General features: G+C 41.3%; 1 protein-coding gene across 4 annotated transcripts in view; it reads left to right on the plus strand.

Annotated features, from left to right (window-relative positions):
* The first annotated feature begins 801 nt into the window (after nt 1-801).
* SPART (spartin) overlaps nt 802-13,053 on the plus strand; it is a 30,950-nt gene continuing 18,698 nt past the window's right edge. The window contains exons 1-2 of one of the 4 annotated variants that reach the window (XM_008273554.4): nt 802-985; nt 10,972-11,780. In XM_008273554.4, coding sequence (XP_008271776.1) covers nt 10,974-11,780 — 807 coding nt within the window. In that variant the 5' untranslated portion in view covers nt 802-985; nt 10,972-10,973. Of the gene's footprint in view, nt 986-1,155; nt 1,902-9,821; nt 10,030-10,971; nt 11,781-13,053 lie in introns of those variants that run through there. The other 3 variants (XM_008273553.4, XM_002720586.5, XM_070049011.1) reach the window with 3 other exon arrangements.

Consider the following 13,053-nt stretch of genomic DNA (forward strand, 5'->3'; position numbering starts at 1 on the left):
CTTTGCTTTAACTTCTTTAGTTTTCTATTTATAATGATCTTGTATATGTAGAAACTTCACATTTTTAAAATAGTTTACAGCTTTTGGAAATTCTAAAAATTATATTTAAATTTGTTTACTTATTTTTTAGGTAGAGGAATAGGTAATAAAGAAAATATTTTCAAGAATAAACCCACACACTGCATTGAGATAAAATTTCACAATGTGAAACGGAAATGAGTTGAAGAAAAGGAATACAATTTGCTCCTGCTAAAGAAAAGCTTGCTCATGTATCTTGTACATTATTATGGACATCACATTGTCTAATGAGGGTAAAAATTCATCTGAAACAAGTCACTGCCATCCCTAGACAAGTCACTTAAGCATGTTTAAATACCAGGGCATCGCATACAGATTTATCTAAGGAAGGCTTATTCACAAGTATGAATCTGTCATCACAGCTTTGTACCACTTTTAAAGAACTTTTGAGGAAAAGTAGACAGGATGTTTACTTTTTTCCGTTTAGCATGCCATATTCCTAAATGGTATGGGCAAGACTGGTCCTTTATCCTTTGGAGTCCGAAAGTTAACTTCTTGCGGTACGGATACGGATGTTTAGCGCAAACAAGCAAACTTTGAACCTTGCTGCTGTGGGCAACCTTTTGGAGACTCAGCGCGGTCACAAGGACAAGGTTCCAAGGGGAGGATTAGCCATTGTTCTCCCAGGTGCAAAGTGTTCAGCTCTGTTTCCAGCGGCCGCAGGCCTCGCAGCCTACCACCCCGTCCTAGTCTCTCCCGAGGCCGCGGTGAGCGGGGCAGAGAGAGTGCGCAGGCGCGGGGCGGGCTACACTGCCGCTGGAAACCCCGGCTGGGGTCCCGGCCGAGCCGCTGACTCCGCGAGGTGCTCGCAGGCCTCCCGCGCTCGCTCTTTTCCCCTCCTGGCGGAGTTTCACAGCGACTCCTGGGACTGAAGCTGACTGTCGTCTTCCCACGCGGCAGTTGGAAGGTCAGCGTGGACTGAACCTCGTCTGGGCGGGCTGGTCACAAGTCCGCGGGGAACCGCCGTCCCGTGAGAGCAAGTCTGCGACAGCCCTGCCGCGCGGTTGCGGGGGCTGGCGCGCGCGCGTGACGTGGCGCCGCCGGGGGCGCGCGGCCTGGAACGCTTTGTGAGCCCGCGGCGGGCGCGCGCGCGGGAGGGCAGGGCGCTGGGCACCTCGGGACTGTGGCGGGGCGGAGCGCGGCGCCGCGGCGGCTCGTCCGAGGGAGCGGGTGCTGGGCAGCGGCGGCCGGGCGGGGGACACTCGGGGCGGCGCTGCGGTCTGGAAGGCACAGGTGGGGCGGGGAGTGGCTCGCCCCTGCGCGGCTTCCGGGGCGGGAGGGCGGGCGTGGGTGCCCTGGGCCCGGTGGACTCGCTGTGGGACGGGGAGGGCCGGTCTAGAAGGGCGGAGGAGGCCGGGCCGCTCACCCGGGTCTCCTTTAGGGAAGGGGAGCAATTCCGAGAAAGGATAGTTTGAGAAGTTGTTTCTGTTACTCCCCGTCTCGTACGAGAGGCACCCCCCACCCCTTGCGCCCCAGTTTGCTTTCTGCGTGGAAAGTGCCCCCGCCCCTCCAGGAGCATCCCTGCTCGCCACTCCCCGCTGTTTGTTTTGGCTTTGGAAATTTTTGTGATTGTTCACCCTCCCCCCAGCGCCTAAGGGTCTTTGCAAAAAGTCCCCAGCCTGCTGCAGTTGCTTTTCGCCGTGGAATACGTGTGTTCCTGTCGACTAGGGGGCACAGCTCAGGGGCCGTCGGTCCTGGTTCTGCGTGCGCAGAAAGTTTCTGTGGGAACGCGCATTGCTTCGTGACACGGCATTATTGCGTTTGCTGCAGGCTCGGCCCAGTTTCCGCGCTCAGATTGCAACAGATTTCTCTGGTGGTCTCTGGTAGGTCCCCGAGGTGTGCTTTGTTGTATTGTAATCAGTCAGTTTGCGTTCTAGAGCCTTGTTGCCTCAAAATACTGGCTTGCAATATATTTGCAAATCAGAAGGAGGCGATACAAGAAGGCCCAATTATAAACAGATTTTCTGAATCCTGATTCTTGCTCCTCTACAATAATGCTCTTAATTTGGAGGCTTTGTACCGGGATGACCTGTTCGAAACAGAAGCCCTTGCGTTACCTGGTTTGTGGTTTACTTCTCACCTGTGGCGCATAGTTTCCCTAACAGGTCAAAATGCAGTGGGACTTGGAAGTTGCATCCAGGTTTTAGAAAAAGCCCCCTGACTATCCATCCCTCATTCTCTCCACCTCAGTAGGAGGAGTAGGTTTGATTTTTCTTTCTGAGATACATTGCACAGCGTGGTGAATGTAGCTAATAGTTGAATACTGTATGTTTCAGTACTGATGAGAGTAAACCTCAAATCTGTTCTCATTTCGAAAAATATCAAATATTTGACTTGATGGATAGGTTAGCTTTATTTAATATTAAAATCAAGATCGCTCTGTTTACTGTCAATATAACTTGTCAATTAAGAAATAAAAAGCCCCTTTTTTGGTAAAGGTCCAGATAGGTGGACATTAGAGCAACTTTTGTTGCTAGCTTTAGAGAGGTAAATGCAGTATTATAGGAGACTGCTTATGTTCACCATTAAGCATGATTATTTACCACTTCCAGTGTTTATGAGATTTGAATTAATATGCTAAATATTTTGATTTGGAATTTTACCTTTTTTGTTGAGCTTTTTAAAAAGCATATACACAGAAATATGAGTGGCTCCAAAAAGTTCATGGAGAATGTATGTTATGAAAAACCTACATGGCTTTCAAAAATTTTGCATCAAATAAGGTTGTAATTTAATTTTCCATAAACTTTTCAAACCCCATATTTATGTTTGAAATGTGTTTTTATTAGAACATTTAAAAATCATAACTTAAGGTCATCATTGGTATCTGGTTTTGATTCTGATTTAGATTTAACTATTATACTTTTTTAATACTTCAGGTTGACATTTCAAAATTTTTTTCAGCTTTGAAAATTAAATATTTAAAGTCATTTAATAGTTTTTTAAATCTTTCAAAGATACTTAATCAGCGCTTACCTATGTTTAGAAATATGATAAGCCTTGAATGTATTGCTTAATTTCTTAAGAGCTCTGAAGGTCGAGCTTAGAATTCTTTTTTTTTTTTTTTTTAAAGATTTATTTACCTACTTGAAAGGCAGAGAGAGAAAGATTGATATCTTCAAAGGCAGGAGTCTGGAACTCCATTCAGGTCCCCTATGTAGGTGGCAGAGTCCCAAATACTTGAACTGTCATCCATTCCTTCTCCAGGAGCATTAGCAGGAAGCTGGATCAGAAGCAGAGTAGCTGACACTCCAGCCAGCACTCTGATACTGGATGCTGGCATCCCTAGTGACTAACCTGCTGTGCCACAAGGCCGTCCCATGTAGTATAGAATTCCTTTTCTGAGGGAAGAAGAGGGAATTGGGGTCTATGGAATAGAGAAGGGGTTCCAGTGACACAACAGGACAAAATTCCAGGGAAGGGGAATGTCAGCTTTGATAGAATTCACATAAGGCAAATAAGGAGGGTCTGTAAATGATCATTTGTATAAGGTATTTTCTCAACTGAATATATTCTGTTGATTATCATGAAATTGCTGTGTGATAAGAGTGATTAATAGCTTATTTTTCAGGTTAGGAAGCATAGCTTTTTATCACTAATGCTAGATAACAGTTTCTGCAATGCCTTCATACTTTAGGTTGCTGCTGAAAGTCTTAGGTCCTTTAAATGTTCCTGCCATGATAAGTTCCAATGAGAACATAGGAAAAGCATCTCTGAAATTGCAGTGTCCAGTATAGGTAGCCACTAGACACATGTGGGTATTGAGAACTTGCAATGGAGCTGGTTGGCATTGAGATAAACTTTTTTTAAACAGGACAAATACGATCTTGATTACTGTCTCATCAGTACTGTTTTTATTGATGACATGTGAAAATAATATTTTGGATGTATTTGAATAAAATACTATCATTGGAATTAATTTTACCTGTTTCTCTTTGACTTTTAATGTGGTTATTAGAAAAATGTGTTAATTACATATGTGGCTTGTATTATAATTCTGTTGGACAGCATGGAATTAAAATGTTTACATCATTCACATAGTTTAAAGAACTAAATATTTTTACAAATTTTGTAGTGAAAATCAGAAATTCAGCTATTCTAAACCCTCCCCTATCTCCTAAGACAGCTTGTATCAATTTCCCTATCGAATTCTTTTGGACTTTCTATATCTCTATAAACATTATGCTTTTATTGCTACTTTGTATTTTGTTTTAGGCATTTTCCACTAACATCCTAGTAGGAAAGATGAAGTTCTAACTTGCTCTTTCTTTACCACATGCACACAAAACTTTATTCATTGGTCTTCCCATCTTTTCAATATGATATCATAATTTTATTAATAAGACAGTAAGTAATCAAAACTGAAATATACTGTCTACTGGGATTCCTTTTTATTTCTGCCTCCATATCTTGTTTTTCTTAGAGTTAGTAACTAATAGTCTTAATTTCCCATGCATTTGTCACAAATTAAACCCTGAATCCTCCCACAGTTGTGTATATCATCTTAAAACAAGGAAATACATTGGGTGTTTCATCAATTTTAGTTTCTGGGAGAAATCTATTCTGGAGTTTTATTTCTACTCTGGACAAGTTACATATTTGCCATCTTCAGAACTCTATCATCAGCCTTGAGATTTCTTTCACCAAACATGGTGTCCAGGAAATAGAGGATACAATACCTGAGCAGTCATTTGACTGAGTTTGGAAGTTTTTTGTTTTTACTCAGAATTATGAATTAATTGTGCTATTTGAAATTTTAGTTGCTATGTAGAAATTTCTTACCGCTTATAATTCTCACTTTTTGTATAAGCCGTTTTAGATGGTCCTTTGGAGCCTAGTGTTCTGACTTCATGGCCTGTTACTTGGCAGGTTTTTTTTTATTATTATTTTTTATCCATTTATCTTTAATGGAAATTCATGTTTTCCAGTTAATGAGAAATTCTGTGAATTATTTCTTAAGGTCTTTCATTCTTTTTATATCTGGAAGTTTTATAATTCAGGACCTTGGGTCCTGATTTTCTTACGTGCTCTTTTGTATTTTTTTTTAATTAAATAATTATTTATTTGAAAGAAAGGGAAAGATCTTCCATCCGCTTAGTCACTCCCCAAATGGCCACAGCAAAGCCAGGAACCAGGAGCTTTCTCTGGGTCTCTCAAGTGGGTGCAGGGGCCCAAGCACTTGGGCCATCTTTGACTGCTTTCCTGGGTGTGTTACCAGAGGGGGATCAGAAGTGGAATAGCTGGGACTTGAACCTTCTGTGCCACAGCACCAACCTCTCTTTCCTGTTCATCATCTCTATATTTTGCTCTGCTTTCTGAGCTTTTTAAAAATAATTACATAATCTTATGTTTTCATCCCTGTATTGAATTTTTCTTTCCAGATATTTTATATTTAGTTTTTAAAAGTTCCATTCATTTTTTTTGAATGTCCATTTTTGGGGGTATGCATGTTCTGTTTTTATCTTATGAATGCAGTCTTTCTCTTCATGTTGATATAAATGATAGGGTTTTTAAAAAGTTTTCCTATACATTGTCAATTTCAACAAAACTGCATTATTCTTTAGTACTAATAAGAATAATGAAATACTGTTTTATCTGTAATACTTTCCTCAAATTTGTGATTCTTGGCCGGCTGCATGTGCATGTGTGTGCACACACACACACAGTTACTGCTTGTCCTAAGGAGAGATGTCTCAAGATCACCAGTGTGTCCCTGAAACCATAGATAATATTGAATTTTATATCTATTATATTTTTCTATACACACTTAACCTGTGATAAGGTTAATTTACAAGTTAGGCACAGTTATAGATTGACAATAATTTTACTAATAAAACCTTATAACAACATACTGTAATAAAAGTTATTTGAATATAGTCTCTTGAAAGAGTCAAAACAACTACAGTATGTTTTCTGACTGTGGTTGATCTTAGGTAACTAAAACCACAGAAAGCAAAACTAATAAGGGAGGACTACTGTGTTTGAATGATTGGGGCACTGGGAAGCTGATTCGAGACACTGATGTAGAAGTTATCAGCTGTGGCTTTTTACTGGGGAGTTACCTTGACAGTTTTCCTTGGGGAATGCTCAGTGTCACTGTCTGGATCTTTTTTCTTGACATGCCCCAGACAAGACATTTCCAGCCTCCTTTCTGGAGAGGTCTAGGACTGCCATAGCTCCTAAGAACAAAGTTGGGGAAGAAAGTTGAGAGTTTAATATCTACTATGTCATATTTCAGTGAATCACCTTGCTTTTGGTATTTACCTTTAATCATGCCTGATAGCCTCCCAGCCAGAGACACTTCATTTTACACCTTTCTGGTTTAAAGCTTCCTGTCTTCCTTCCAGGCTGTAGTGAAAGTGTGTCCTAGGTGCTCGGGGAGGAGAGATCTGAGGGTGCTGCTTTGTAAGAGGTTTCAGTTCTCTGCTTTTCAGCTATTCCCTTTCCAGGCAGAGATTGGATTCCATCCATCTCTGTGCCATGTAGAGGTTCCTTGATACTGATGTAAATGGTGCTGCTTCTCTGATGTCTTCACTGATCGTTTAAGCTTCTGCTCTCTCAAGTCTGTTTTAGGAGTTGCCGCTCGTCTGCCTCCTTTTTTTGTACCAGGCACGGTTGACTCTCTGTCCTCCTCTTTGTCTTTACGAGTGATGGCCTTATTATTCATCTGTTTTGTTGAGGGATAACATAAAGTGCATATACTACTCTTGCTGTGCTTCAGTCTTTGCATCCAGAACTTGTGTTGGAAACTGAATCCCCAGAGTCATACTATGTTAGTAGTATTTGGAAGTGGGGACTTTTGGGAGGTGACTGTGTCATGGGGCTTTGTCCCGAAGAGTAATTAATCCATGACTGGATTAATGGGGTAGTGAGGGAATGAGTTAGTCATCATGAGAGCATGTCGGTTAACAAATTTGGCTGTCTCTCATGAGTCCCCTCGTGACTTAGACAGTTTCTATTTACTATAACTGCATACTACAGACTAATTTATAAAGAAGTTTGTTTTCTTATGACCTGAAACCTGAGAATTCTAAGGTTGAAGAGCCACAGCTGGAAAGAGCCTCTTGCCGGTAGGGATTCTCTGCAGATTCCAGGTGGCAGAGAGCATAACAGTGAGATGGACAAGCTTGCTAACTTGGGCCCTATTCCTCCTCTTACAGAGCCACTAATGCAGTCATTGGTCTCCATACTTTAAAAAGTTCATGAGAATATGTGTTCATGAAAATGTGTACTATCTCTACCTTGTTTCTGCACACTGTTGAAGCCCCTTAAATGTGTGCTTTTCTTTTATAAGATCAGTAATGGAGTAGGTTTGCTTAGTAAGGAGCATCACCAAAAACACATGAGTAATGTGTTGAGCTACAGTGAATCTAGGCGATAGGAGTTTTTGAATTCCACTTACAATCTTAGGGGAACCATTGTTGTATACATGGCATATTACTGACCAAAGTGGGAAGCATGACTGTAAACACCCATGTAATCACCCAGAAAAAGAGAACATTTCCAAAGATCATAGAATTTTGTACTGTCCCTTTTAAAGTCTGTGTCCTCCACCTGTAGGCACTATTTTGATTTCTGTCATCATAGACTAGTTTTGCCTGTTCTGTAATTCATTTAAATAGAATCATACAGTATGTAGTTTCACAATGAAGACTTTTGTTCTCCTTTTTTTTTGTTCAAAGAATTGGTGAGATTCTTTGGTATTGTTAGCATTAGAGTTTTTTTGTTGTTGTTGTTTTGTTTTGTTTTATTTTGACAGGCAGAGTTAGAGGGAGAGACAGAGAAAGATCTTCTTTCCGTTGGTTCACCCCCCCAAATGGCCGCTATGGCTGGCACACTGTGTCAATCTGAAGCCAAGAGCCAGGTGCCTCCTCCTGGTCTCCCATGTGGGTGCAGGGCCCAACCACTTGGGCCATCCTCCACTGCACTCCTGGGCCACAGCAGAGAACTGGACTGGAAGAGGAGCAACTGGGACAGAACCGGTGCCCCAACTGGGACTAGAACCCGGCGTGCTGGCGCTGCAGGTGGAGGATTAGCCTAGTGAGCCATGGCACCGACAGAGCATTAGAGTTTTTTGATATTAAAAAATTTTCTGTGTATTACTGCATTCTGTGAATGTACCACTTATGTATCCAGTCTCCTCTAACTGGGTATTTAGATAGTTTCCAACTTTTAGCTTTTGTGAATATAGCTGCTGGCAGTATTGCCGTAAGGTGACCCCCCCCCCCAATCCATTCCAAGATCAACAGTGCATATCTGAAACTGGATAGTACTGAACCATGTATGTGAATATCCTATGTGTTTCCTGTACATATATACCTGTAGTTAAGTTTAACTTAGAAGTAGACACACTAAGAGATTATCAATAACTAATACTAAAATAGAACAATTATAAAAATGAGTATAATGTGATAAAGTTATGTGAATGTGATATCTCTCAAAATAGTTTACTGTACTCTCCTCACCCTTTCCCTCTTTGTTTTGGATGATGTATGATGATGTAATACCTGTGTGATGAGATGAATAATGTAAGCATTATAATGTAGTGTTAGGCTACTGTTGATTTTCTGACTGTCAGAATGGAATATCATCTGTGCTATGGTTTAAACATGATTTGGGTCTCAAACTCATGCAGAACTTTAAACCCTAAAGTTTAAGTTAATGACACAAAGTAGGTAGAAAATCCATTTATTACATTTAAGGGGTGTGCCTAATGTCAGGTCCTCAGATCATTCGAGACAAGCCCTGAGAAAGTGGTTCTTGGGAAAGGGTTGATTATAAAGGCAAAGCTCAGTCTCGCTGGTCTCTCCAGTTGGCTTGCCATGTGATTCCTCTACAAATGCTATGCCATTGCCATCTACCACCTTTACCAAACCAATGGGGCCACATGATCTTGAACTTGAACCTAAATAAGCATTTTCTCTATGAATTTAGTTGCCTCGGGTATTTTCTTGTAGAAACAAGAAGCTGACTAATACTGTCTGTTTCCAGTGATCCTGGGTCACCAAGCCATGGCAATGTCCATAGTTAAATGTCATGAGTAAATGATGTCAATGTTTGGAGAACCTTGATAGTTCAAGGATTTTTTTTTTTTTTTCTGCCAAAACCTTTTGGGACAGTGTATTTAAAAGTTTTTGTCCTTTCATGGTTTTCCCTATTACCTGCTTTGCACTTTTATGAATGTAGGTTCTGTTGGGCTGCTACTTTAAGAAGAGCGTGGTTTCACAATTGAAGACATTGTTTGAATGGCATCCTTTCTCCCTTCATCAACTTTAACTGCACTGGAAATGTGGCATCAACTTCTTAACCATCAGACACAGCCTCTCCATTTATTTTTACATGTTTTCAGTTCAAACATATTCCTGGATCTATGTAACATCCCTTACTTGTAGTAAGTGGGTCAGTGACATTTGTTTTAGGGGACCCCTTGCTGAAGTCTTCATATAGATTCAGTGTTGTCTGGTACAATAAGCTGCCATCAATCAGAACGTATTTTCTGTTCATATCTTTCAGCCACAAATTTAATGTCTTTTCCATGTTACCTGAGCACTTAACCAGTTGCTGTGGCTGTGACTTTTGTTGTTTGTTGTGTCACAACAAAACAAGCGCAGATTTCTTTTTCCTTTTTCAGTTTTGCAGACAGAAGATTCATTCTTACCACAGATCTTAATAACCTCAGCATATATAATTTTTCTTTTCAAATCAATAACTTTCATGTTTTCACTTACTGGAAGCCCTTACAGTTCCTCTTTGGCACATCCAGATTGTTGGCATCACCACTTTGGCACTCTGGAACCATTATTAAATACAAGTATTACTTGACATAAGCATTGTTATACTGTGATTCTCAATCTGGTTACTGAGACAGCTCTATAGGACTAATGGGCATATAATGATACAACATGGAAGCACTGGACAAAGGGATGAGTCACAAGATTTCATCACACTAAGGTCAAAATTGAAAACTTGAGAATTGTTTTTCTAGAATTTTCTACATAATTTCTGATCAGGAATAACTGAATCCATTCGAAAGGAAATTGTGGGTAGTGAGGATCTACTGTACATGTCTTTGGCATGCATATGTATCCATTTCTCTTGGCTATATATCCTGCAAGTAGAAGTGCTAGGCAATAGAATAGGTATATGGTTTAACTTTAGTAGAAATTGCCAGTTTTCCAATGTGTCTATACCAATTTTAGCCTCCACCAACAATGTATGAGAGTTCCACTTGTCATTTCTATCACTAATCAGTGTTTATCCAGTAAGTGTTGGTATTGTTACAGATATCAATTTCTTCTTCCTAGAGAATAGTGTGTTGAGTGCCTTTTCACTTGCTATTTAAATACTGTTTTGTGAAGTTCCCATTCATGTCTTTACTTATGCCTTTTTAATCATTTTAAAGTCATTTTAAAGGGATTAGGTGAGGGAAACAGACTAAGTGCATGTGGGTAACCTGCCACCTTTAAATGGAAGTAAGGTAATGTTAAAGTTTCATTTGGATTTTCTGCCATTTCTGTCTTCCCCAATGTGTGGTTCAACTGTCTATAGTCTGGATTTATATGATAATAAATATTAGAATGAGTCTTTTGTTCTAACCCTAATTATAACATGATTTTGAGAAACTAGAGTAAGAAAATTATTTAATAGATTTATTTTTTATTTTTAAATTAGCTTGTTCAAAACCAAAAGCACTTACTTATCTGTTCAATAAATACATATTCATAGCTTTCTTTATGTCAGACCTAGTGGTAGGCTTAGGGAATGCAATAGTGAACAAGACTGGAGATAAGCAAGGCTCCTGTTCTCTTGAAATATATTTGGGTAGGAGAGATGGGTAATGGATAAGTAAACAGCTAACCAAAATCATTAATGATAATATTTCCTGTTTTGCAGAAATGGAACAAGAACCACAAAATGGAGAGCCTGCTGAAATTGAGATTATCAGGGAAGCATACAGGAAGGCCTTTTTATTTGTAAATAAAGGACTGAGTACAGATGAGTCAGGTCAGAAGGAGGAAGCAAAGAGTTACTATAAGCAAGGAATAGGACACCTACTCAGAGGAATCAGCATTTCATCATCAGCTGCTGAACACACAGGCCCTGGGTGGGAATCTGCCAGACAGATGCAGCAGAAAATGAAAGAGACTCTACAGAATGTACGCACCAGGTTGGAAATTCTAGAGAAAGGTCTTGCCACTTCTCTTCGGAATGATCTTCAGGAAGTGCCCAAGTTATATCCAGAGTTTCCGCCTAAAGACCTGTGTGAGAAGGCACCAGAGCCTCAGCCCGTTAGTGCATCTCAGCAAGCTGAAGTAAATGGAAGCGCTTCGGCTGCAGGGGCAGGGTCCCTTGCTCTGCCTGCTGCTTCATCCTTACCATCTCAGAGTTGTCCAGCAGAAGCTCCTCCTGCTTATACGCCGCAGGCTGCTGAGGGCCACTACACGGTGTCCTATGGGACAGATTCCGGGGAGTTTTCATCAGTTGGAGAAGACTTCTACAGGAATCATTCTCAGCCGCCTCCTCTTGAGTCCTTAGGGCTAGATGCAGATGAGTTGATTTTGATACCAAATGGAGTACAGATTTTTTTTGTAAACCCTGCAGGAGAGGTTAGTGCGCCTTCGTATCCTGGGTACCTTCGAATCGTGAGGTTCTTGGATAATTCTCTTGATACAGTTCTGAACCGTCCTCCTGGGTTTCTTCAGGTAAGCCAAAGGAAAATGTGAACATAATTTGAAATCTGTGTAGAATACAGCAGTTTATTAATATTTGTGTCCAGGGTGATTTCTACTTCCTTTTTTTTTTTTTTTTTTTCAGGCAGAGTTAGAGAGACAGACAGACAGAAAGGTCTTCTTTTTTTCCATTGGTTCACCCCTCAAATGGCCCAGTGTGCTGCGCCAATCCGAAGCCAGGAGCCAGGTGCTTCCTCCTGGTCTCCCATGCAGGTGCAGGGCCCAAGCACTTGGGCCATCCTGCAGTGCACTCCTGGGCCACAGCAGAGAGCTGGACTGGAAGAGGAGCAACCGGTACAGAATCCGGCGCCCCAAATGGGACTAGAACCTGGGGTACCGGCGCTGCAGGTGGAGGATTAACCTAGTGAGCCGTGGCGCTGGCCTCTACTTCCTTTTATTTTATGAGCCTTGTACATCTATGTTTTGTTTGTAGTATTTTCTGTTTTTTAAATTGTAAAGTTTTGCGTTGGTGTTAACTCTGTGAGGATAGGACCTGCGGAAAGTCAGAGTCCATCCTTAAATTTTTAATTCTTTATCTGAAGAAGAAATCTAATAATCTTAATTTCAAGAAGAAATTGTGTAATTCATGTTGGTGTATAACTATTAATACCACAGATGTCTGGCCGGTGCCGCGGCTCACTAGGCTAATCCTCCGCCTTGCGGGGCCGGCACACTGGGTTCTAGTCCCGGTCGGGCCGCCGGATTCTATCCCGGTTGCCCCTCTTCCAGGCCAGCTCTCTGCTGTGGCCAGAGAAGTGCAGTGGAGGATGGCCCAAATCCTTGGGCCCTGCGCCCCATGGGAGACCAGGATAAGTACCTGGCTCCTGCCATCGGATCAGCGTGGTGTGCCGGCCGCAGTGCGCTGGCCGCGGCGGCCATTGGAGGGTGAACCAATGGCAAAGGAAGACCTTTCTCTCTCTCTCTCTCTCTCTCTCTCACTCTCACTGTCCACTCTGCCTGTCAAAAAAATAAAAAATAAATAAAAATTAAAAAAAAAAAGAAAAAAAATACCACAGATGTCATCAAGAGCCAGCTAGGATCTGAACTGGGCTAGTCAGAGGTTCTCATCCAGGGACAATTTTTACTTACTCCAGGAAACATCTGACAATGTCTGAAGACATTTTTGCTTGTCACAACTGAGTGGCGATCACTACTGGCCTAGTAGGCAGAGGCTAGGCTTGTTTCTGATCCTTCACATTTATATTTTTTTGATCTGAGGTGATGGCAGTTTATCAGAATTTCTCAT

This window comes from Oryctolagus cuniculus, chromosome 9, assembly GCF_964237555.1.
Source record: "Oryctolagus cuniculus chromosome 9, mOryCun1.1, whole genome shotgun sequence".
In the NCBI taxonomy this organism is placed as follows: Eukaryota; Metazoa; Chordata; class Mammalia; order Lagomorpha; family Leporidae; genus Oryctolagus; species Oryctolagus cuniculus.